The 27,633-nt window shown below is 35.7% G+C and overlaps 2 protein-coding genes across 2 annotated transcripts; one reads left to right on the forward strand and one right to left on the reverse strand.

The window, feature by feature from the left end:
• LOC124631986 lies at positions 1-18,006 on the forward strand. The gene is made up of 5 exons (XM_047166639.1): positions 1-664; positions 12,412-12,472; positions 13,968-14,176; positions 15,873-16,035; positions 17,525-18,006. The coding sequence occupies exons 1-5, from the start codon at positions 496-498 to the stop codon at positions 17,613-17,615; spliced, it is 693 nt and encodes a 230-aa protein (XP_047022595.1). The 5' UTR covers positions 1-495; the 3' UTR covers positions 17,616-18,006.
• LOC124631987 (odorant receptor 19a-like) lies at positions 17,970-25,851 on the reverse strand. Its single transcript, XM_047166640.1, has 5 exons — positions 24,709-25,851; positions 21,255-21,351; positions 20,038-20,151; positions 19,578-19,733; positions 17,970-18,085 (listed from the first exon to the last, which is right to left on the reverse strand). The coding sequence occupies exons 1-5, from the start codon at positions 25,623-25,625 to the stop codon at positions 18,032-18,034; spliced, it is 1,338 nt and encodes a 445-aa protein (XP_047022596.1). The 5' UTR covers positions 25,626-25,851; the 3' UTR covers positions 17,970-18,031.
• Positions 25,852-27,633: the final 1,782 nt, after the last annotated feature.

Below are 27,633 nucleotides of genomic sequence, written 5' to 3' on the forward strand. Positions count from 1 at the left end.
CTTGCAAAACACAGTCGCGCACAGTCGCGTCTCGAAACGCGTAACCCAGCCAGTTGCGCGGCGTAAACATTACACGCATTTTCCGAGAAAATCATTTAAGTTCCACAACTATTAAAAAAATACTGCCTACAAATTAAAACTGTGTGGTTATACCTATTTAATTTTATTTAAATTTAAGTAAAAATATACATAACAACAATAAATAAATAGGTCGTAGTATGCTTATATATCCAAGGTGGAAAGATATTTCGGTACCCGGGCGATACGCCAAACTGTGTTTGATTATAATTCTGTGACGAACGCCATGTGATTAGTAAACACTGATATCATAATTATTAAGGAAACAAAAACAGACATGGAAAAGTCTATAACTACTTAAAAAAAACCTACAATAAAATAAACAAAGTGATATATTAACTGAATAAAAGTGTAAAAAAAATGTGCTAGTGAAACATTTTTTTTTTTAATTTTGTCTTGTTCGGCAATGATACTGCGATGAATGTGCCAACGATCAAAACCGACTCAGAGGTGGACCTTCAGACGCAGAGCACCTCTCGTCTGCAGCCGAGGAGAAACGCTGGACCTCCTAAGAAGTCCCTAGCCTCAAAACTATGGGACCTATTGCAACCGCTCGCTAGATTATGGGGCCTTATCACGGCTGTTGGTTAGTATGAACACTGATAAGGATTTTCTTTTGTAAATAAAGCATTACATGGGTTTTGTACGGCAAAAGTAGGAGAAATTACTGAATAGTGTATAAGTGTTAATGTTTAAACTAGGCTTGAAAGTTCTACTTAATTTTTCAATGGAGATTCCCTAGATCAGTGTTTCCCAAAGTGGGCGATAACGCCCCCTTGTGGGCGCTGCAGGTCTCAAGGGGGGCGGTAAGAGACCCAGAAAGAAAATAGGGGCGTTGTGTAGAGGCCTGGGGGGTGATTTGTAATTTTATTTAGTTAGGAGGCCTCTTAGACAACGACTTGTGAACATCAACTAATATGAATTACAAGATTGCTCAGACTCGGTTCTATATTTCTCTCCACGTAGTTCATATATCTGTCCTATTTTACTGAATATAGAAAAAATAAAAATCATGTCAATGTCAATCGGTCGCTCCGTTTCGTAATTAAAGTAGACACAAACAAACAAATAAAAAGGCAACAGACACACTTTCGCATTTTGATAGTTATTAGTACTCGTAGATATCTATCATGTTTTAACAAGTTTTTGTTAAATAACCCGAATTGTGAATTCTTGTATCAGTCGGCTGGTTCAAGTTGTACGACTGGGATGGCACGGGCAGAAGAGACAAGTCACTGAGGGTGCCATTCTAATCTGCAAAGCCTAGGTTCACTTCATTATTCAAATTTTAAACAAAACTACAACAGTGCATGTGCAAACAAGGCATGACATCGAGGCGGTACTGGAGGGGTGCCAGTCCGGCTGTCACCCCTCTCTTTCTCGTTTATTTATGTTTTTTCCCGGTTTACTTAAATTAATTCCTCAAAGTTATAAAAAAAAAAACAGTTTTTTCAACATTTCTGGTTTATTCTGCGCCCTTTCAGTCAGTCAAAAAATTTTGTGCCTTTCACTTATAACAGTGACTATTTTCTAATTTCATTAGGTATCATTGCGTCCCAAAAATCAAAAAATTTGCGCTCGCGGCTTCTTCTCTTTGCAGTGTTTTTTTTCCACACTTGTTGAGGTACTTTTGTGCCCCAAAACTAAACAATTTGCGCGGTTTTTTTTAACTTGTTTTGGTACTTTACTCTTCCAAAACTCAAAAATTTCGCGCTCGCTGCGCTCGCGGCTTTTTCACTTGTAACTGGTTTTTATAAAACATGTTTGGGTTCTATTATGTCCCAAAACTCAAAAATTACGGGCTCGCTTCGCTAGCGCTTCAAAAGTTTGCAGTGATCTGTCTCCGGTTTCTTTATGTTAAACCAGGCAAAAAGCACCATGAATGACCATATTTTGTCGTTTTTTTGGGGGGGTGCTCAATAGGTAGTCCGCCCCGGGTGCCACCCGATGCTACGCCGCCACTGTAAGAGTCAACTTGAGACCTAAGCGCCGCGGTATGTTACCTACCTGCGCTCAGGTTTCAAGTTGCGGGTTATAGTAAAAGTTTCGTTTAGAACTCTCCGTTAATAAACATATATAGGTCACAATAATTAATTAATTTAATTTGAAGTTATAGTGGTTTTTAAATAGGTGAAAAAATGGGGGGCGCTAAAAAAATATTTATTCTCAAAGTGGGCAGTAGCATAAAAAGTTTGTGTGTTTGTGTGTTGTAAGGCAGTGGTTCCCCTGCCCTAGATTGACAAGTCATACGCATAAATAAGAAAATATTTATTCTCTAACTTTCTATGATTCAAAGCTAATTAAAAAAGATCTGCAGTAATCCGTTTCTCAAGAAATACATAGAAGAGTAAGTTTTAAAGTTCACATACTGGACAGACAATGAATAACATTTCAGTGAAACGAAAACATCTTCGCGTGTCATTGAGTAACGAGTAACGTTTTTATAAAGTTCCAAAGTATTGAATAAACAAGTGCCAAAAGTTTTTCGAAACATTTCTCTTTGGTGCGTGTTCAAAGACAATTTTTATAAACATGGACTTTGGAATGACAAGATACAAAAGAGGGGTTAGGAACTGGGGTTTCTAAGGAAGAAAGGTCTGTAAAGACTGTCTATAGTCTGTACCTATAGAGTTACTAATTCATAAAATAGTCGTGGCAATGCATTTAAAATTTGCAAGAGGAGTTATTGTGAATATTGACGAATGAGAGATGAAATACTGAGACGCAAAAGCTCGGGTAATAAAAGGATGCATAGCTATCAACACAAATAAGTAGATACCTATGTGTGTGTGATTGCAACGTCGCATCGCTGTAAAATTTCCAGACGACGCGATGTTGGAAATTTTTCTGTCAGCTGATGTTTATAAGATAGTTTCCTTATGTGCTTGCAAATCATTTAATTGACTTCTGCTATCATATATTTCATAGATACTTAAGTCTGACTGTGTGTTCTAATAGTGAGGTTTGAGAGAAGGTAAGGAGAAACCTTAGAAAAGGCTGGGCAGAGATCTCACCATGAACAAACCGATCTACATTTCAAAGAAATAATAACGAGGATATCAATAGATGTTTAGATCCGTATTATGACTCTAACCTGAGGATCCTATAAATATTTTATCGTTCGCTAAAGGCACTTAGTTTAATCGATTAATTACTATGAATTATGATATTATCTGCGCATAAGATCGTCTGTTCATCTATCTGAGATAGATCACATAATTTATTCAGACTGATATCTTATACAGGTAGGAATCATATAGCTATCTTTGGAGATATCTCGACTAGACGAATACGGAAGAGTTTTGTTATCAAAGCAAGATATTTATCTACTTACCTATGTAAAAAAGTTTTGCGTACAATCACGCTCCTTGGGTTCTAAACTCCAAATTTTTCTTACGGACCTGTTTGATATGGAGTTACAACTTTTTACAACTCGAACGATTTATTAACTTGGAGAATTTATGTTTTGTAAAGGTAAGATGAAAGAAGTAGCAATTAATGGAGAGCTACAATAATAACCTGTGTGTGAATGCCAAGTTCATTTCATTCCTAAAGGAAAATACAAAATAATACAAAGAGTGTTTTTTTTGGTTGATTGTACAGGTACTTCTTTAGGTAAACATCATCATTATATTGACTCAGACCGAGTCTACTTAAACTTAGTTACGTGATTCTTACGTGATTTTTACGAAAACAATAAATATATGCGGAAGTAGGTATTTAAAATTACAATACAATACAATAGGTATTTAAATTACAATCATTTTGTATAATAATTATAGAGCTGAGACACGCGATTGTCCCCAATTGGAGACAATCTATGAATCGATATCTGTCTTCAAGCCTTTTCCCAACTCTATCGGGGTCGCTTCCATATTGCTTGGAAACCGTATTAATGATGATGACCTTTAATTATTTAACATTGAGCTGCTGCTGTTTGTACTTCACTATAGTAACGACTGCATTGAGTAATTCGACCTACATACATAGATACTGCTTTTTTGGGTTAGGTACAGTCGAGTTCACAAGTGATTAGTGTCACTTCCTTCGGTCTAACATTTTTGGATTCATATTTCGAGACTGTTTTTGTCTTTCTTGGCTTTTGTCTTTTTTGTACAGTCGCAATCACAAGTGACAATCCATTTCCTTGGAAATGTGTCTCTCGTATCTCTGCATGTGCCTTCGGGATTTTAGAAGCGTGAATGTTAAATATTGTCATGTACCTAATGATGTATTCTAATGTACGTACGTTTAAAGTCCATTTACATTTCTCTTGTGTAACTCAAACACTAAAGATTCGTGTCAGTACATAAAACGAGTGTTTATGTGCAGAAATAATGTTGTATAAGATGTTATGTTGAGGACTCATAAACGAGAATGTATGAACACTTTCTGTGTTATTTATTAGAACTATGTGTATAGTTTAGGTTCGTAGCTTGACACTGTATTGAGCGCTTTTAACCCTTAAGTGGTGACCGCACTTCACATATTGAGATCACTTCGAGCCTAGGGACATCTGAAAGTCTTATGAGATCAACTGGTCTCATCATAGAAAGCGTAGAGTCAAGGGTAAAATTATGATTGTCCGTAACTTATTTTTTAGTAAGATGGGCTTAGCAGACTAAAATTGGAGCTGTTATAAAGTTTGTTTTGAAGCTATTACCAAGTTACAGTGGAAATCGTTCATAGTTTAACTGAAAACAGTCGACATGAAGTAAGTAGGTAATAATGAGAACCATATAGATCCTAAGTAGTATTAAGTAAGAGTAGCTATCTATTTAATTATCATGGTACTGCAAGTGCTTAGTGACATACTATCTGCATAATTATGTCGACACAGCTCACAAGTATTCATCATCATCATTGTTTGAACTCATGATAACTACGTATGTTTGTTGATAACACAATTCTTCATCATTTATCAAGACACCTTCCGAACAGGAAACCTTGACTGACAAACGTTGCCCAACTTAGCCTTCTACGAGCTAAATATAAAGAGTACAATGAAGTTTGTTGAAAAAGGTGTAGGTAAAGATGCGTTAAAGAGGGCTTACACGGTTCAAAAGTATGCGCACACTACAAACTTTTAGTCGGCCGATAGCTGGTTTGAGCAGCATAAGTCAGTTTGAAGATGAATGGAAGTATACACATAACAACGATCCTTTTATTTCCCTGGTATCAGACGGATTAAAAACGTTGATTGGAATCATTTTTGCTAATCACTGGGCAACAGTCGACCGACAGTTAGTGTGCAGTGTGTGCCTAGGTAAAGCCTTCAGAACTAGGAGTGAATAATCCCCTTATTAGAATTCAGGCATGTTCTCTGTGAATAGGGTTCGTTCGACGGGGCCTAGCGCGGATTGTGACGTCACATGTCTTCCAATATTTTACTGAGAATTTCACATAATATTTTCAGAGCGCAGAAACTATATTGCGTTGCATGCCTTGTATTCTTTACATTTTGAGACAAAGCCAAAGTACAAACAGACGTTCTGGATCGATCGGTCTAGTTTCTAAGAGATTGTTAAAACATAAGTTATTTTTAATTCAGATAGGAATGTACAATAATTCTACGAAAGCAGAAATATTTCAAATATAAAATGAGAGCAATTGCTGGTTTTAAAAAAGTATAGTCTCGTACCGAGAAAATTCTTTGTTTCGAAACATTTACTAAATAACAGTTATATAAGTTTGAACAGTTTGCTTTCACACAATCCAATAAAACTGAACTGAACAATTTATTACTTTAGGTACTTGCAGTACACAATGAACGGAAACTAATTCTAAAGTTAGTTTTGTTTCAATAGAATCTAACAGTTGGACTGTTAGTGTTCACTAACTATGCATTAACTTTGATCATAAAACACTTTCTGATGTATGGACTGATGAATGTATAGAGAGACAAGTCTCATTCTAATTTATCAAAGCAGTTACTTGATTTTCAATTCAAAATCCCCCAAATTGCTTAAAACACTATTGTTGTTTAGCGGGTTTCTTTCGATCATAGCTATAAAGCATATAAAACGTAAAACAATAATGGCCTTACTACAAAAACTTTAACCACTGTTTTACACTTGTCTAAAAAAAAATGTGGCTCCAAAATGAACCATATGTCAACGTCATAATTTGTCATTTTTTTAGACAAGTCTTAAACTGACGTTAAAAAGTTTTTGTGGTAAGACGGTAATAATATATCAAGGAAAACACATTTGCACTCTCCATCGCGCCATCGTCATTTTCATAGTTTTTACGATCTATGTCAAAGCAATGGAATTACCTAAGATGGGGATCTATATTTATTTTATCTCGTTTTGAGGAAAATTTGTTTTCACATACGTCACGAACAAATACTATGGACCAAGTCTATTTACACGTAACTACGTAAGTTTACATCGTATGAAAAATATTATTAAGTAGGCTGTAATCTTGAATAGAATATATAAGTAGATACTACCGTTCTCAAGCCCTAGGGTAGGTAATTAGGTATGTGTATTTAAAATAGTAAAGAATCTTAAAAGAAAATGAAAAAAGTATTTTCAGGAAAATTAAAAGCATAGTTACTCGTAAGTCTACATAGCTTGCTCTAATATTTACCAATGGCCTCGTTTTACAAAAGTTTTCTTCTTCGCTGTAAAACCATGTTAATAATGAGCGTATATTCATCAGGCGGGCTATCTATTGCACCTACTAGGAAATCACATGGAGCTATAAATAACGTGTTCGAGGAAGCATCTAATGCGCTACTATTTATACGAGCAGTCGTGATAAATCTCGACGAGAAGATGTTTTTCGGATACCTTTTCAATTTGTTTGAGTAACGTATTGCAACAAGTTGGGGACTGTAGATAAGTTGGTATATTTTATGTGTGTAGTGATGTCTAGTTAGAATAATAGTGTGGAGTGGATGCACTTGGGGAAATTTAGGGAAATGATTCGGTCAAAGGGGTGGACGTTTATTGATGCTTGTCATCTGTCAAAATTATAAATCTTGATACTGCATCCGTAGTGGTAACTTCGATGGAGGCTGTATAACAAAGGAAGTATCTTAGTTCCACGTACATATTCGTTCCCATTTTTAGGAGTAGATACAGTCTAATAACAGTTTGAAAATGTACTTTGAAAATATTTTTGATCCACCTGCCAGTAGCTATCATTGAACGAAAAACGGGCTACGTAGAAACAAGGATCATAGGTACGGGTAATGCTAAAAGAAAAATATGAAACTTCAAATTTTTCCATGTGCCTTTTCCTAGATTTTTAGTCGACATTTTCAATTTATTTTTCATCTATAGCAGGAATCTACATATATCACCGATGTTTCGGAGTCCTGTCGCAAGTCACTAGCAAGATGCGTAGTTAATATAATTTCTACGATTGTAAACAGAACAATGTTCTAAAGTACCTCTGATTGATTCAATGATCAATAGTGGGTGTGTACGCATTTCCAAGTGTTAACAAGAACAGACTCTGAATTGTTTTGCTTGTGATTTTGGTAGTTTATTAGTGATTGATAAACTTCTTACACGTGCCGAGTATTAATATGATATTTACCAATAACCAATTTAATTATGGATAGCCTGCAAGAAGGAAATATCAGATAATAATACACAGAATTCAGGTAACAATACTACTACCTAAAAATATCAAGATCGTATTATTTTTATCTTCCGATGTTTATCTTTATTTTCAAGTGTTTAAGATCGACATGGTTACCATATTGAAATGAAGACTAGGTACGGCACACTTAATTGAATCCAAAAATGTCCCCTATACTTTTTAAGTGATAGCTATTAAGGGGGCATCAATTTAAAATTGTTTGTTCACAAATTGAACGTTCGTACGGTGCTGGTTTATATGCATGTGTAGTAAAGATAATAACTAGAAGTTTTTAGGGCGATTGTTGTAAATTATTTTTTTCAAAGCTTCTGTTTTAAAACGCATAATAACTGGTCTTTAAATTATCCTAATATAGCTTACCTACAGCCTGATTTCCTGTATATTATATCTGTTAGTTATATCAGAATCTTGGTCCTTCATTGAATCGTGGAAATTCGGTTCCTTTCACAGATGATGGTCACGTCTCTACATAATGTCAATGGTAATTTTGCTTCATTCATCCTTATGCCATGGGATAAGGGTGGGTAATTCCATTGTGTGTTTCATTCTGTTACAGTAGTCTCCGAGATTAAACGGGTGTGGAAATTATTGCTTATTTATTCAATTAAATGAAAGCTTAAGCCTGGTAAATAATTGCTTGATAGACATTTTTAAGAGTCTATTCCTACTGTGGCTGGAAGTACCAGATTGCAACAAACGGATCAGCCATTTAACTTTTGTAAATAGGTTAGGATGGAAAGGTTAGGAAGTAATATTTCAATGATGACTTGACGGCAGGGGTAATAAATTAAGGGCATTTACCATAATATCATTTTTGTTTTCTATATTATCTATAGCTTTTTTAACACTATGTCTGCTACATATATACATAAATAGTTAAGGAGATTTATTTTGGATTTTTACTTTTTTTTAACGATGGCAAAAATCGTCAAATGACCCCACCCACTGTGGGTTACCAGCGGTGAGGGAGTGTCAGACTTTTACTGAGTAAAAATCCATCGTGTTCCTTCGTAGGCCTTTATGTACCGGGGCCGCGGTAACTCTTTCGAATAATCCTGCAGCCCCGGCGGGATTTTGGATTTTACTTAGAAATACTTATATTAAGTAAACCTATTTATTAAGATACATCTAAACATTATGTGAGATATACTGGTATAAGTGACAAACGCCGTACTAATCCGTGCTTTAATATCATGAAAGCGAAAGTAATTCAGTAAGTAACGCTTTCACGACTGAATAGATAAGCAGACATTTGATGTGTGGGTGACACAGATCTTTATATCTTATAATATGTGGGTCAGGATCTCTAAGATATATTAAACATTTTTTATTCAATCGAAACCTGAAAAAAATATTGGTTAATACAATTTCTTAAAATTGTAGATAAAAATCTGTATGTACCTATTTGTAATGCATTGCACAGTTAAAAAAAAAAATAATCATATCAATAAAAGGTTACAATATGGGTGCATACCTAATGCAATCGTTTTTCACAGGACAAAAATGCACTGTTTTTACTCAATGCTGGTACTCTTTTCTCAAATTGTTCCTTTTTTAATGTTATGATTTGGAAAAACCATTAAGAAGAAAACATAAATTAAAATACAATTGTATAGGAAAATGATTTGGAACAGAAGATTGAGTAAAAGTTAAAGATAACTTACGAAGAAATGAAACTTTTCTAAACGTAGACACCTGGCTGTGACAAGTCCAGTTTTTCTTCAAGAAAGAGATAATTTTTCTTCATTTGTTGCATGTTATACCGAAGTAGGTAACTAGTTCGGAAAGTTGGTATAATACGTTTAAAAAATGTGGTTTGTAAACGATGTGGATTTTCTTCTCATCTAAATGTCGTTTAAATAAATTTATGAAAGCATTGGATTCACGTGAAATGCTATTATTGTCTTCGCAAGATTTTTTCAACATTTAAATCCTGTAGCGTAATGGACTCATTACTTTATTGAAAGAGAAAAACTGTAGGTACTCTATATTTATGTAAAGAGGCAACATAGGGAAAAAGAAAATGTAATTCTTATAAATAAATAAAGTCAGACTGATTTAATTAAAGATACAAAGTATAAAATAATACTTCGGAGTCAGAAACATAAAACAACAGCGTTGCACTCTCAATGACTGCTAATAAACTTAACTGCAGCAAAAAACGGAACGTATAAACAAACAAAAATATTACCTAATGTACCTGATCTTAGGTAAAAACAACCTTTTTATAACAAACATAGAGACAATCAATCACTGAGTCTTTTATGATGAAAATGACTTACTGAAATTATAGCCTTCAACTGTTTTTCTCGGGTAGTGACGAAAACGTGCTCACGAAACAAAACATACCTACCACATTACTAGATAAACTTTAATTTAACTAATCAGACGGTTTCAAGCCTACATTCTACATTAAAAAGATTTACGTCTAGATTCTAGCCCGAGAAACGCTCAATCTTGTAACATTTCACAAAATTCACGAGTTTGCCCTGGGTATTACATTAGGTCCTAAAGGATTTCAGGCACGCAGATTTGCAAATCAAAGCTAATATATAAGCAAAACAATATTACACGTTATATAAGAGAGGAAGGTACCATAACTCTGTAGGTGCTAAATAATAAATATTTCAATCTTCAGCTTTCAGTGCAAAGTGCTGAAAGTTTGTGATTCGTTCACAGTTCATTGCCTTGCTTCAGTTCCTGTAGTCATCACTTTGATAAATGTGTCAGTTTGACGGAATAAACTTTTGGTATTTTTGGTAATTTTTCAAAGTGTTAACGAAATACATTTTGATCTATTTGTGTTGTTGTTTTAATGTTGATTGATGGTTAATGGGCACTGATATATTTTTTTTTAAGTCAAGAATGTATTTAATTTTGATAGTTAATTAAAAACAATGATGACCGCATGAAAATCAAGATGACGGCAGACAAAGGAGTATGGAAGAAGAAAAAATGCTGCGCCGACCCCAGATAAAAATTGGGATAAGGGCAGGAGGATTATGAATTTAAAGCAATTAATGACACAAAACGGTCGTACCTATAACAACCTGCAGCAAAAAAAATATTCTGAATGCAATTGTATACCTATTACTGCCCAGACTCTCATAAAGTTACAAAAGAAAACTCAAAATGTAATTTCCTTACCATTATAATGCAGAATTTGCATATTCACGAAGGTGTACTCCAGGGGAAAGGATTTGTTTGCTCTCAACACAAACTATCAGAAGGCTGGAGAAACAGATAAACTGACTGAATTAATTTACTGTTATTTGAATGTAAAAACACGTTTTCAGGAATGCGAAGTTATAAATTATTGCGCGTTCTATGAGCTTGTTGTTCGTATAAACAATGCGTTTTATCGATAAATTGTTTTCACAGAATAATATTGTGATCATTGTATAGTTTTTTTGATACTACATCAATTTCGACGCTAGGATAGGAAAGTGATACTACATGAGATAGTAGTTGACAAATAGTTTCGTAAAAAAACATATACAATTATTAAATAAATGTACAAATTTTAACTCTGAGAAGTAGGTACACAATATGTTATTGATTTAAAGCGCATTAAAACCTCGTGCTCCCTTAAGCTTGTGGCACATTATAGCAGCACCGCAACAGCACGGCTGCAGCACGGCGTCGCCTCGAATTAAGACTACGGCTAGCTGCCAGCGCGCCAACCACGCGCTGTCCGCTCGCCGTCGGCGCGCCGTCCGCTCGCCGTCGGCGCGCCAGCCGCGCACCGGCCGCGAGGTGTAAGCTTGCTGTGACCGCAAACTGAATATTATTTTAAGACGATTAAGATTGATGTTATGATTGAACACGACGTAATGACGTTGTTTCGCTGCCGGCTCGGAGTCGGCGCGCAATTAGCACGCCGTCGGCGCGCTGTACGCATGAGGACCGCTCGCTTGCAACACGCGGGCGGCGAGTCGAGTTGTGTGGAAGCGGCAAGCACGCTGACTGCTCGCCGTTGGCTTTTTCATATTGACATTACGAAATATATTATAATATACACGATTTAATGCTCTAAATTGAATGACAACTTAAATGCTGGTGTGGAGCCGTGCTGTTACGGTGCTGCTGTAATGTGCCACGTCCTTTAATCCTGAAAACAGTAATAAACAAAAACGGTAAACAATAATTTGAATAAGTAGCTAACCTAGTTATTTTATGGCTTTTATAAAGAGAACTTTTTGCGCAACTGCGAGGGCGTTAATCCTCGTAATTTTGTTCCGGATTAGTTATGAGAGCCCCAAGTTCGGCAGCGGATTATTATGAGTTATTGTATCCTTATTTTATTAAGTTTTTTGTTATCAATAAGCACTGACTTCGAGGTTTCCCTTGTTATGTATGACAATATAATACCGAATCTTGGACCTATCTCATGCTTAATATTTGAGGCTCATCTGTAAAGAATTTTAGAAAAGAGTCATTGTATAATATTGTACTCATCTGGGTATTCAAATCATTATGATAACTGTTCTTTATATAACAAATCTATACAAATATTTTAAAGTAAAGTTTGTTTGCATGTTTATTTAAGTTAGCCCATTTATTGAGGAAGACAATAGGCTTATGTCCAGATGAATGAATGATGTAATTCTTACGGAACTCGGGTTAAACTGTTGGTAGGAACTTGTTCTCGATAAATTGATTTCTTTAGTGAATTAATGCTCTATTCTTGATCTATAACTTCTACTATTGTTACAGTGATGAGCGGTGCTGGTACAGAATTGCTGGTGCTAGGATATGATATTGCGCCGGGTCTGCTGTGAGTATATATTTATACTTTACCTTAAATTCCCCTTGTCCCTAGTAAAAAATGCCGGCTATGGTACAAATCCGGGCTCCGGGGGACTGAACATTATTTTCCAAGTTATCCATGGAAACGCTTAAAATACCTATCTTAGAAACTGCTGCTTAGCGCTTGGAAGAACACGGAATGTTCTATAAATACTTTGTTATTTTGTTACACATGTGTTTCAAGTCCTATTTCGCTACAAAAGTCTCACACAGTAACTTACAGGTGAAACTGAAGTCCGACCATACAATTTAATTATCAACTTCGAACTGAAGTACGTACGTCCTACCTTTGTTTTCAACCTGTAACGAAACGAAGACTAAGTTCAGACAATTTATGACTGTTGCCGTAAGATCGGGAACTGCTATAAAAATGTTTTTACAGCTTTCAATTTTGAAAAATTTATTAAGCAAACGAGACAGAAATGTTTTATAGAAATTAGTTGGAAGAAAATTTGTTTTTTTTTTTTCGTTAAAATTAACTGAAACTAAAGGACTGAAGGTTAAAACAAATCATAATTATGGGATATGTAATCTCGAGTCCCATTTCTCCCATTCCTTTGTAGATTGAAATTCCTGGAAGCTGGTCTATTTATTTGTGAGTCCTGCATTAAAAGAGGGTCTTGTTTTTAATTTTAAAATAGTACGAAACTCTTAATTAAGTTTTAGTCCAGGATTTGAACCTTGCTAAGTCCCGACTTCCTGAGTTAAAATCGATTGTAGTGTAATTTATGTTGTGTAAAAATACTTGACCTTTATTTTGGAATACCTAAGTAAAAGAAACATGTATTTTCGGTTGCACATTGAAAGTTAATGTTGCCATAGGACCGTTTATCCGCTTGATATATGGAGAACGTCTGCGTCTAGTTTACGCCATATGAATCTAAATGCTCGTAAATGTCACTTGGACTCGGAATAGTTTCGGTTGCTAATAAGTAGATGCTTATTTTGTGTAATTAGGAACTAAGATTTTTTTTTGTGAAGAGCGGTTAAAGGGAATTTGGAGTGAAATTAAGGAATGATACAAAAAAAGTATATTCAAAGATGAAAAGTAGACATAATACTTGTGATATCTTTTCTAAGAATAAAGATGAATATTTTATAAAAAAAATAAAAATAGCAATTCTGAAAACTGTTATCTGATGAATTTTCAGTGTAATTTCTGCATCTGCGAAACAAGTTGCTATTTCTGGAACTAGCGATAAGGACTAAGATTATTTAGTTTGATTTATTCGACCAAATTCAAGTTATCATAACTAATTCTTTATTAAATCCTTCTTTTGTTTTTTTTTTTTTTTTTTTTTTTTTTTGTCCTTATTTTCGTTTTTAAAATTCAAAAGAACGTCATTTGAAATTCGAACCTCATCTAATGAAAGACAACCTCGACTGTCTAAATTAATCGAGCCTCTTTGATCCTCAAATTGACACGACACCCTTCTATTCATTTTGCACCGTTTTTTACGCAGAGTGGGTGCAGCACTAGTCTTGATCCTAGAAACGATGTGGGTGGCGGCATTATTCGTGGATTTACTCTGCCGACGCGGGGAGTACACCCTCTCACTCCGCTGCTGGGACTTCGCGCGCTGGTCGTGCGGACGCGCTCGTGCGGCGATGTATGCGTGCGCGGCGACGGCGTTGTTGTTCGCGCATCTTACTATGCTTGCTACTATTTCTGGTAAGTTGGTTATAAGACATGGTTAGATGTGGGTGGCCGCAATATGACTTACTCTGCCGTCGAGGGGAGTACACGCTGTCACTCCGCTGCTGGGACTTCGCGCGCTGGTCGTGCGGCCGCGCGCGTGCCGCGATGTATGCGTGCGCGGCGACGGCGTTGTTTTTCGCACATCTTACTATGCTTGCTACTATTTCTGGTGAGTTAGTTATGTAGGTACAGATGATAAGAAGGGCCCATTTAAGAGTACCTGGTGCCTGGGGTGGAATAAGTAAAGACCTCAATGATGGTGGATTGGACGTCTCGAAGGTGAACCATAGAAGAATGTAGAGGTACCGTATAAAAAGCTACACGTACGTAAGTTTACAAGACTTGAAGGGATCCTTGAATATCTTTCAAGACTTGCAAACTTGTGCCTGTTTCGAAGTAACATATCGTAAATAAGTATTCATTCATTTTAGAGAAAGTCACTGATCAGTTATTGGAACCGGAAATACTTCACTCCGTGTAGCTATAAAGTTTTAAAATGTAAAAGTATAACAAGCAAAATCAACGACCAGCTATTTTCCGATCCAAAATAATTCATTACGTATTCTCTGGCATACATTTTTCAATTTGTCCCTTTTCATTTCCGCGTGCACGTTCAAAACTTTTCTTTAAGCTTTGTCAGTTACCGCGCGACCCGAATTTTGTTTGTGCAAGCTGGGAACTGGGAACTGGGAGCTGTTTACGCGCCATGTTTTTGTACGCGACGACGTAACTACTTACTATTACGGCGTAAACGAGACTTGAAGAAAAGTATTCCTATTTCCATTAGGTTTTGTAGGTCCATTGCACTAAATGATGCCGGAATTCCGGGGTTTAGGGAGCTGGAACTACTCTTGTTGATAGAATGCTTCCATTTATCGCATTAGTCATAAAGTTTCTGGAGATTTATGTATATAGGCTTTCTAGTGGAAGTAGACAGTTTAATTCAAATTGTCGTTGTACATAAACTGTCTCTATTCTTTGTGTATTTCTTGTTAAGTGTGCAATCAAGAATAGATATTAACTATGTAGTAAATATGTGCTTACTTCATGATCTATTCTATCGGGAAATAAGTTGTCAGATTGTAATGTATCTTACAGCTATTTGCAAACGCAGTCTGATATCATTAGCATAAGGCACGATCCAGTTGACCCTCTTACCTATTTTTACCATCCTCCAAAGGCAGTTTACCGGTAAAGACATATGTTACCGGGAAACTAGGACTGTCCTTTATCATAAGCCACCATCAGTCATTGAGGAATCGTAGGTGGGACATAATAAATCTTTCGTGGCCCTTCGAGATCAATAGCTTGACCTTTGGTAATAGATAATGTTTCTTTCTTGGAAACTAACCATGTATCCTTCATTAAATACTTTTAATTACAATTTCGGCATATAAAGAAATTGTTTTACTATTTCAAGATTTTTAACATTTTTTACATGTTGTGGTGGTAGTAGTTAAGCTAGGCCGATTAACGGCCCTTTCCCTATCGATCTGTGGGTTGGCGTACTACTAGAGATAGGAATTTCACATTACCTATTTGGGGCTAATTCCAGAATTCGATCTCTTGTAAGCAAATCAACAGATAGAATATTGGGAACTGCTGACTGCTGTAAAATATCGGCCTTTGTATATAACCAATATTTTTTAATGTATTTTTTTCTCTCCAGGCGGCATGCTCCTAGTTCTAGCAGCTTTAAGAGCTGCGGTGCCGTTCTCTCCGTACGCGACACACGGTCCTCACTCACCGAGAGCTGGCAGCTCACTGCTGAGCCAGCACGACTCGCCCCTGCCTGACGTGTTCTACAACGCTGGACATACTGAAGAAGACAGGTACTTGGTGTTTATCGTGTCCTGGTACTTGCATTTCTGAAGGCTAAGGGTGCTCTTAGAATAGCGGATTTTCGGAGTGTGAAAGTGCTACAAAGTTGCAATGGTCGGTTGGACTTTTCTTATTACCTTTTTGTAGATAAAGATGTTTTTTAAAGACAACATTTACATACATATTTAACGAGCTTTGTAGCAAACAGAGTAACGAAAGATGTTTTTCTGGTTTCTGTACAGAACAGAACCGGAAATTAAATTCAAATGCTAATGTCAAAATTGCCTACCTACTTAATGAAATCAGAGCACCATTAGGAAAAAAACCACGTGTTTGTCTATTTGATTTGAAGAACCCGTCAAAGATTCCATTACCATACTATTTTATGCGATTATTTTTTCCTGATTTTGGATAGATTCACTTTCACAGAAGTATTAATCTCTAAGCTTACTCAAAGCAGATTGGTATAATATCCCCAGAAAATCTGTTCGATATTCACGTAACTCAATTATACACCTATATCTATATTATAGGTAAGCATACTCGTATGTATGTATATCGACGTGAGCCTTATAATTTCCTGGTTGGCGCTGAATAGAGCGGTTGACGCGAAGTGCGAACTTATTAGCATAATGCTAAATGGGTTTGTGTGTACATTACGGGTTTGTTCGACAACATGCTTTTGTTAGCTCCATAGATAAATATTCCAATTAATTTGTGGACGTTTTTGAAATTAGAATTAGAATTTTAAACGTTTTGAGCAGGTTTTTTTTTAATATGCATATATCGGGTATGTCATTCACAATCACATTAAATGAAATGCGTTAATATACTTATTAATATATGTCGATAAACACAAAGAAAAAATAAAATTACGTAAAAATAAAAAAATGCATTTTTCAAACAAAGTAAATAGAATTAAAATGTGCGAAAATTAAAACACCATATAAAAGTCAGTCATTACAAACAACTGAAATTTTCCCTTGAAAACTGACAGCTGTCAACTGATCAAAACTTTTGATACTTCTAACTTTATCTCTGCTTTACACATGATGTTGTAAATTATAAAAACGAAAGGACTCCTGTGGTTAAACCACTGAATGGATTAGGTTATGTTTTTTACAATTCGCCATAGAATATCATACAGTATACGCGATAGGATTTAATGTGATTGTGAACGACACACCCTGTATAATAGGGGTCCATAACGCTATTTCGATAGTCACATGTTTGATTCAAGGAAAGTCGACTGAACATTTGATCGAATGCACTTTATTTCGAAATAATGTTATATCGAAAAATACAACTTCAACTGAAAGATTAATCGATCAACTGCTCTTTAGGATTAGTTTTAGTTTTGTTACATAATTGAATCAATAAAATAATTTTCGTCACAAATGAATTCATATATTATCGAGTAACTCAAACACTTTTATATTGTCAGTTCTTAAATGAAGTGTTACATCTTCTTTGATTTTTAAATGGTGATATTCTTTCTAGGTCAGAAGAAATGACAGTTCTGGATATAAAGACAACAGACAGATCGCGGTCAACAACCCCGAAGCCGCCGCTACTGAACTTTGATTCGTGAAATATATACGAGACCTACGAGAGCCTATTGTACTTATGAAATAGACACTGACACCAAATAATAAAGTAAAAAGATCCTTTGACAATATTTAATTCGATTCTATTTTTAAATTTAAATAAGGAACAGTTTTTTTTTGATTTGTGCTTGTGTAAAAATAACGTAAGAAAAGTAAAACATTTTTTTTTGTATCCTTTAATTTAAGGTCGTCGGCAAATAGTTTGGATATGTTCAGCAGTCAAGTGTAAGGTAATAAACTAGTACTACATTTAATTAATTTATTACTTTTATAATTTTTATACGTACGAAGAAACTGTGATAGTTTAGATTGTAGTTATGTGCGACAAAGTTCAGATGTAAAAAGATTAGGTATAATTAAATAATTATTACAAAATGGTTCTTATTTTCTTTCGTTGAAATCACTCCTGTCTTTGACTGAGTACGGCGTAATAAGAATACGCTGCCTTCATAATCTGAAACAAACAAAGTAATTTCGCTTGAAATATTAATTTTCATTAATATTTATCCAGACGGCTCTTGAGCGTCCTTTCTCAATATAACTTTAAGTTACAACAGACTTGAATTTTACAAGCTAATAAGACGAAGTTTGGAGTTGCTAGTTGCAAAATTGGAAGTCCTCTCTGATGAAGGTTTTTAGGCTTTATCTTTTTACTAAGTATAGGTACTTCCTCTTTACTGTTGTTTATTTATAATATAGTCGAACAAAAATATAAAGGAGTTTTCTCAATATTATTTACTGCCAGCCATTTAAAGCCAAGCTTTTTGAAAAGACCTTTCTATTATATGAAACTGACTCACAATTCTAGAAATGACCCGTGTTTTTCGTCTAACTAAAGATCTGTATTTCCATAGCAACAAAAGTAAAATGTTCTACTCAACAGTACCTAGGGCCTGTGTCTATGAAGTTGCCAATGAGGCAAGTTATTGAATTAATCAGCGTGATTGGTGGCCGCTCATGACGTCATTTCGACGTCCAATTACTGGCAATCGAGCGCAGAACACTGATAAACGCACTCTATGGAACGATCAGTGCAGAATAATAATGCTAGAATTAAAAAAAGGCGTAATATTTCCATAGAAAAATAAAAGAATACACACAAAAGATAATGAACGTTTGAAATTAAAAATCGCCCTGTTGTCCTGTCTTATGAAAAGAACTTTCTCACGGTAAACTAAAACAAAAGAATTTCATTGTTTTGTTCACATTTAAATGTGAAGAAATTATATTGTAAGTAGGATAATTAATAAGCATGTTAAAGCCGATTATTTTGTTTGTTTTGACGCAGTCAAGGAAATGAAATTCTCCGTATTTAATATCAGTACAAGAAGTATTTACCACATAGTATCAATCCTATATAACTTACATACATATATTTTGTGTTCAATGAACGTTCAACCAAGAACAAAAAATATTCAAATCAACTATCCCTTGTTTTTAAGGGGATCATTGGTTAGCGGTTTATTTATTTCCCCATTGGACGGGCCTAGGCCGGTCGGAAACAAGCAAGTTTGGCCAAACAAGATTCACGAAAGTCCATTGAGATTCGCCCGGAGTATCCTTATCAATCAAGCGCTAATTTGGGTCTTCTGTAGTTCCATGCTAATATTACAAATCTGGATGTAAGTTTGTCTGTTAGTAGAACTATTAAAACCAGGTTTGTTATGGTAAAATTAAAGTGAATCTGGGATTTGAGGTTTGGTAGATGTTGTCTTAGAGTTTACAAGAAATAGTTCGTTTGGAAAGACACAAGGGTGAAAACTATTGTGACCCTATATACCTTGCTGTCCCACACATCTTCCCAAAGAAGTTATAACTGACTGAAAAACCCAATGCCATAGTCCAATAGGTCTCCCATGCCTTTTGCCAAACATTTTCATCGCCATCCCAACTTTCACAATTTCACACATTGGAGAGAAAGTTAGGGTCAACTTTTTCACACTTACAGCAAGAAAACAAGCGTTGTCCATATTGGTGAAGCCAGCAGCAGTCAGCCGCAGTGGCCTCTGGGCTCTCATCATCATCATCAGCAGAAGTCGACGCTGGCGTGTGGGTATACGCTCCCATTTGCATTGCATTACTGCGTCTGATATACGCTCAGCCTGGAAACATGAACCAAGTTGTACAAAGAACCAAGTGAGGAATGTTCGTAAATTAGGTCTTGTGTAGCTACAAACTGGGAATTTAATTCAAAGGTAACGGATTTCTGTTATAGAGGTATATAAACTGGGTGGTTGTTGTTGCAACTCACTAACAAACTTAATAGAGTTGTTTGTGCACAATGAGTAAATGTTTGCACTTAAACCTTTGTAGGTATAGGAAAAGAATTCAAGTTAAGTTGAAAGAAAACTCCTTATAGAGAAAAATGAATGTAAAAAAAAAAACAAGAGCATGAAACTTACTTACCTGTAAAGTTAACTCGTTGCCAGTAAAGCACTGCATGCCTAGCTGAGTTATCATAGCGAAGAAGAATGCCACAGAAGTGATCAGTCTCACTGACTTGAAACTAGATGCGTCTTGCTGCAAGAGAAACAATTGATCATCACAACCTAAATCTTAAAAGTACTGAGTACATTTAGGGATATCAATAAAAAAGTAGTAAAATACTAATAAAATAGTCGCCAGACATCAAAACGACCGGTCTTTAGATCTAGAGAACATCCAATTCCAGCTAGTATTTACATTGAAATTGGAAGATACGCTTTAATCACTCCTCATGAATGAGACATTGGCGATCGTAGTTGTCATTACAGAGAAGGCACCGTGCCATCTTGACACATTTCCTTTATCACCTTCACAAAGGCTATATTCCCGGGTCCCGTACAAAAGCCGGTGTAAGTAATTAATTTTAAGCACACAACATGAAGGAAGGTTTATTTGAAGTCTAACAAGAGGCTCGTTATTTTTGGCGCGTTGCCAAAGCAGAGACATCAAACTGTCATTTGTAGGACACCACTCACGTTTACGTAAGTTTCGGATTACTTCGGTTCCTGCTTATGGTCTTATTATCTTGAAAACTTCGACATTTACTGACTCAGGTTTCAATAGAGTTCCTATGAAGCGAGTTTCCATCAAAATTGTTCCCGAAAAATTTGTCCGTATAGGCGCGAGTCCACTCTAGCATGTGTTCGCGCACAAAAGTTGCAATTTCGCGGATATTTTAGAAAGGTTTCCAATTTCTTATTGTTTGCTAGACTGCAACATCGAACATTTATGTGTATCACAATGATGTACCTACATAAGTCGAATCTCGCCTCTAAAGCTTGCATTGTTTGAAACATTCTTGGATGCACGCTGATTAATTTTGGAGCTGTTTCATAGGAGGAATGGTCTTAATAAAGGTGGAACGCACGGCTTTGTAGTTTGATTTGAAGCTGACTGTCCATCTATTTTGCCGAGAGCTTGAGTGTTCCCTTTGACTTTCAGACTAGTAGCGTGGCCAGGCGGAATTTGATTTATCTATTCCAGCGACAAATAGGCAAAGCAAACATGGCTAAAGTTTGCAACCATATTCCGACGCCTACATAACAACATGCTAACAAAGATGCAAAATAAATGTTATGGAGTAAAAATATGCTAAAATATGGAGATGAAATAAAGCTTCTACTATCCATGAATCTTACCGAAACTTGAACCATTACTACGCAAATGGCTGCCATGCTGGAGAGTAGTTGAGTCATGAAGCCGTACGAATAAGTTCTAGAGAACTTCTCCACGCAACTGAAAATAATGTAAAAAATACTATAATACTCGTAACAGTAATATACGTAGTGAAAACTTTATTCTAATATCTGCGGAGAAAGGTGAATATAAAGCGCAGATTATGTTGATTTAAGTGTGGAAAAAAGGCAAACCAACTGACAATATTGAAGTTGTAATCCTGAGATATTGCAGTATGTCATATCCACGAGTCTCGGGCCCCTTATTGCTTTCGTATCGACTGTGGATTGACATTTTTTACGCAGCGGGATACCCATCATTTTTCAGACCTGTCCCTTATTGACCCCGCAAATATCTGTGTTTGTAGTAGGCGCCACGTTTCCAATAACAGCGGAACGATTGCGTTCCTCGCATTGTATTAAAAATGAAAATAGTTTTGGCGTTTGAGGTGTTCACATTATTGCATGTTCCATGTAAAATGAGGTCAGTAGATTGGTCTATGCTTATGAAATTAGAAAAAGTTTGAATCATCCTACTTGTAAACAAATAGGTATATTCAATAAGAAAGTCTTGGAAGGAGATGCTAACGACTCTATTTGGAGTACCAGAACAGGGGAATTAACACGAGTGCTCAATTTATACGTATGTTGATGTAATTGGTCACTGTTTGCGAGCTTATTTGCCGAAGTACGTCGAAGTTTGGCTCGGGATTCTGCCGCCAAACCTTCCAGTTAATTCACATTGCACTTTATGACAGTTTAGGATGTTCCGCTGGTCCAAGTCGGGTGGCTGCCAAAAACTTTATAGTACTTAGTCTGGGATGGCAAGCGCGAATCGTAATGTGTAACTCGAAGCTTTTGAATGGAGACGCTCTGTTCAGTTCGTAACGCACAATATGTGCATTGTTTGAAGAAATTGTGCTAGGTACTTGTATTGCTTGTCTGCTTTATAAATGAGTGATCATAGTTGATATTATAAAGAGGAATTTTTTGATTCGTTCTCTCGGCTTCAAAACTACTAAGACGGTTTTAAATGTTCTTTCACTGTTAGGAAGCTAAACTATGGTTGGATGACCTAGGCTATATTTTATCTGATTATGGAAAGTACCTTCCACAGGATACGGGGTGTCAACGCGGTAAACCGATAGTAGGTAAAACGATGATTAAAACTTTTCTCATTAAGTACCCACTTTGCAAAATCATTCAAAAAGAGAATGCGAAATACGCCAAACTTTTCATCACAAGTATGAGTTAGAACAAGCAGTCTATAATACACTGAAAAGCTGTGCAAACAGATTGAAAAGTCAGACTGGAATACAAAACGTCCGTGATTGCTTAGCTTAACACATGTTATAGAATATCCCTTACTCTGGCGCACGTATTCTGAATACAAAGTACATTAACTACTTATATCTGTTATTTACGTTTGACATTATACTTTTATTTCCATAATATTTTGGGTTAGGATACAGGAGTAAGTGTAGCTATAAATAGGAGAGGAATTAGGTTACAGTCAGAAAAGAATGCTGGCTTTCTTTAAGGTAAGTTTGGTACTTATATTTTTTGTTATTTTCTGTTTATTATGAAAAGCAGAAAATCATCATTATTCAAAACATCATTAGGCAAAAACAGAAATGACAGATTATGACGTTGAAATAAGGTCCATTTTGCAACCACACTTTTTTTAGACAAGTATTCGACACGTGTTTAATTTTTTGTAGTAAGACCATTAAGTTTTAAGAATTCTATATTTCTTGTCTTCTAAATAAGCAGGCAGGCTTGTCTCATAAACAAATGAGTAAAGGCATGTGACAGCTACAAGTCAGAAATTCTACAACCTAATTTTAAACCACTGAACAGCTGGTAAAAAATTAGGTATGCGTTATTTAAATCACATCCAAGTTTTAATCCTGCACTTTATAAAAGTACAAAAAATTGGAAGTGGAATCGCGGTCAATATTGAGTCAATTAGCAATTTATTTTTGTGGTTGTTCAAGAATAAATTAGTCCGGAGCCAAGAGCAAACTTTCAAGTGGCATTTCAAATTAAAGACCAAGATCCCGTGAACAGCGGACCTATGCGGACGACATTATATTTTACTCAACTTAGTAAGTTAGGGGTAAGATAGAATTGGTTATTGTCGCATAATTAAGTTTGAGAAAAAGGACAATTAAAATATACCCATTGTGTATAATTTGGAACATAATGCTAGAAGGGTGTACCTAGATGAAAGAGGTGTGTTTATGTATTAACATTTTTTTATAGAATTTTGTAATAACTTGATAATTTTCTATGAGATTTACCTGAAATAAATGAATTTATTTATTCAGCCCAAAAGATCTAGTATCCACCCAGATTCATAATGAGAACCCGCCGGGTGTTCTTTAATTTGTTTTTGACCAGTTATTTTTACACATTGTTTATTTACTACGTACTAAATATATTTTGAAGTCATCATCATCATCCTCCGAGCCTTTTCCCAACTATGTTGGGGTCGGCTTCCAGTCTAACCGGATTCAGCTGAGTACCAGTGCTTTACAAGAAGCGACTGCCTATCTGACCTCCTCAACCCAGTTACCCAGGCAACCCGATACCCCTTGATTAGACTGGTGTCAGACTTACTGGCTTCTGACTACTCGTAACGACTGCCAAGGATGTTCAATGACAGCCGGGACCTACAGTTTAACGTGCCATCCGAAACACAGTCATTTGGTGTCTAAGCTATACTTAGAAAGTACATACAAACTTAGAAAAGTTGCATTGGTACTTGTCTGACTTGGAATCAAACCCGCGCCCTCATACTCGAGAGGTTGGTTCTTTGCCCACTAGGCCACCACGACTTTTTTATATTTTGAAGTATTTTCTGATAATTTCAAATGTACACACAACAGCAACGATACTGACATATACCTTTCTGAGAAGGACTGGCAAAAAATCAATAGGTAAGTATTTTTTACATTACCCTAAAAAAGATGCAAGGACCCCATGGCTTATCTCAGAACAATCACGGACAAAATTTATTACAGAGCGCTTGATTTGTTTGAGATTTCTCTTTGATATTTTATTACAGCCTTTGTTCCTATTATAATCGCATTTCATTTGAACAGCACCATGACATGGGGTTTGATTTGGTATGGGGGTTATTAAAGGTCGGATTTTATTGCATATTAATTTGTTTTACAAGGTTTGGTTAACTCAATATCTTCGTCATGTAAAACATAAACTAATATATTTAATGCAAATACAGTGGTAAATGAACTTCAATCACGATATTTTTAGTTAATTAATTAGTCAAAAAAATATGTAATTAAAATAGAGACGAAGCATTGGGTTTGGTAACACTTAGGAAACAAACATTACAGTTTAATAATTTTGTGAGTATAATATGTAAGGGAAACAAATATAGTTCTAAACTCACTTGATAAGAACTTGATGCTGTCGAAAGCAATTTCTGAAAGTCGTTTGCAGTGCCGCGTCAATTTCTTCCTTCGGTATAAAAGCGTGCACTGTCCTCTCATTGCTATCTTCCACACTTAGTATAGAAGACTGCCTGTCTGACTGTCCTTGATGACCACTATCTTCAGGACGAATGCCTTCCCTCAGTGACGTCATTGTACGGTCGTACGCCGTCGTAATAGCCTCGTTCAATATTTCAAACTGCGCCCCCATGTGTAAGATAACAGATGCAATAAAAGTATCAATGGTCATCACTATGTGACCAGTCCATAGTAACCCGACGGTCTCGAGAACAAATGTAGGAATGTATGATTTATCTTTCTGATAGTTCCAAGGTATGTAAATCGGTTGCGGTAACGTCCGAACGGGAATCTGAGAAGTATCATTCAGAGTGGCTACTAAGGACTTCCAGTGTAGATCTTGAATTGTTCCGTACACATTCCCGTTGCCAATAGTAAGCCATCCAAAGAAAATAAAAGATCCCGTAATTATTTTCGATATTTTCACCGTTTTGCGATTCTTTTCTATGTTCTGATAATAATCGTACAACTCTATCTCTAAAGTGCGAACTATTTCCTGAATATCAACATTTTTAAAGAAGAAAATATACAATTTGATCAGGGTGAGATTATGCGTGATGACAAAAGACAGACTGAACATGAAACGGTCCATTTCTTTTTCGCCGACAAAAGGGTCTATGGTTTCCAAGCCTACGAAGCCAGCTACCCAGACTACTTGGGTGACGATGGAGTAGTAGAGGTACCAGCCTGGGAAGTTGGTCGTTTTGCCTTCTTCTGGATGATGCCACCATCCTAGGCCGAGGAATCGAAGGATGCGGTAATGGAACCCGAAGTAGTGTCTAGGCCGAGATTTAGTCATGATGACTTAGTGGTCTGACTACAGATTAGTGAATGATATTCTGTGAGTAGGTAACTTTGGTACAACATGATAGACGTTATAAACACCTCTTTGAACGCGTGAAAATACAGGCTGTTCTCTTTTATTTGATTAGTTTACTGTGTTTATACGAAAACTTAGTTACGTTGGTCAAAGAGACGTAAAAAGAAAAACAAGAAATAATACGTATGTCCGCCTACGATGGCCGAAAACACCGATATGTAGGTACGTTTTGTAGGATATTTTTTCAGGTCAGATAAAATTTGCTAAAGCTAGGCTGAAAAAATATCCAATAGTTTATTGTACAAGAATGTAGTCGTTATACAGTTACAATGCAATATGTAAATAGCGATGGAAAATATGATAAAGTTTGCCATGCGGCATAATAGGATTCCGTATTAAAAACGACAAAGTTAACACACATCGAATTACAAGGGAACGTAAAAATAAAATTAAAATAGGGAAAACAGAGTCCTAAAATTTTAATTTCCATAAAATCAAGCTCAATTTCAACATGCACCGGCCACTTGCAAACACGACTCCATGAACCATAAAGTAAATTAAAAGTTAATTACGGACTTTTGTAAAGTAACACCGGATTTCATCAACTATTTCCTCAAAGAAATTAGGTCCCTTTTTAAGTAATGTTAAAACTTTAAATTCGTCTGCAGTACTTTGTGAAAATGTCATTTTGTGTCTGGAAGGAGCTAAGCTAGATGAAATACTCAGGTTTTCTACAAAGAAGGATTTAATATAGCCAGAGCAAAGAGAACCACTGTGTTAATAAGAAAGTTCTGTCTTGACTGTTTAATGTCAAATATAATTTGTGGATGGTACAAACAGATGTAGATATTGAAACAGTCATTAAACGATATCGAATGTTTTGTTCGTCAATACTAAAACACGTGGCAAGGCAATTTTTATAAATTCCCTGCGTGTTTTTTAGCTTTTGGTAGATAAAGGTTTGTATTTGTGTATGATTTGACAAAATATTTTTACCGACTGTTAGGTGCCCGAAGCTTATTCCTTTCTCTGTTGAAAGTTGTTGTCCGGGTCCTGAAGACCAAGGCTGCTATACAGCGGGTAAAAACATACACAGTTCTAAGCTAAATTAAAACTACTTTCTGAAAGGAAGACAGATATAAAATTGTCTTGTAGAGTACCATATACGCGGAATTAGCTTAAAATAAAACAGCCGTAGGCAACTCCTAGTACCAGAGTAGCGAAAAAACAAAATGTTTTTCGTATATGTAAACACTGAAGGAACACACGAAAAAAATTGTAGAACATAGAAATAAGGAGTCATTTATTCATATTTTCATTATATAATACGAGAGACCAAGATGTTATTAAGGTACTGCTTCAGGCGTGGCCTGAAACTGGCCTGAAAAAGTGGCCGTGCATGTAATTACCTATTTGGGCCAGCCCTCTAAATTTACCAGATGAGCTCGTTACAAAATAATCTTGTTTCTTTACTGTTATTAATTTGATGTCGCATTTAAATTAAAGGAATTTAGGATTAATTTAAAGGAAAGATTTTCCTGTTTTCTATTGATTCAATTTGTCGGGGCAAAAGTGTTCTTACATAACTTTTATCTCCAGTACCAGACCAAAAACTCAATAGAATTGCAATTATATAAAAAAAAAACAAATAACATTAATTTTACTACAATTTCAGCGAAACCTCACCTTATAGCCCGGTCAAAATAGACATAAAAGTAGTGGTCAAATAACAAAAACTCCCACAGAGCTGATTTTTGGTGGAGAGCTAGATTTGATCATTACAAATAAAATACTAAAAGTCCCCATCGATCCCATGTGTGCGTCAAAAGTTATTCGAGGTCAAATGTCAAAATTTTAGGTTTTTTGATTTTTTTTCGAAAACGGTAAGTTTTATCAAAAAAAGACATCAGACCAAAATCGTAGATCTTTAAATTTTCTACAAAAATGGCATAACAGTTTTCTCCTAAATCTTACCATTCCTGAGATA

Source organism: Helicoverpa zea, chromosome 7 (genome assembly GCF_022581195.2).
Source record: "Helicoverpa zea isolate HzStark_Cry1AcR chromosome 7, ilHelZeax1.1, whole genome shotgun sequence".
Classification (NCBI taxonomy): domain Eukaryota; kingdom Metazoa; phylum Arthropoda; class Insecta; order Lepidoptera; family Noctuidae; genus Helicoverpa; species Helicoverpa zea.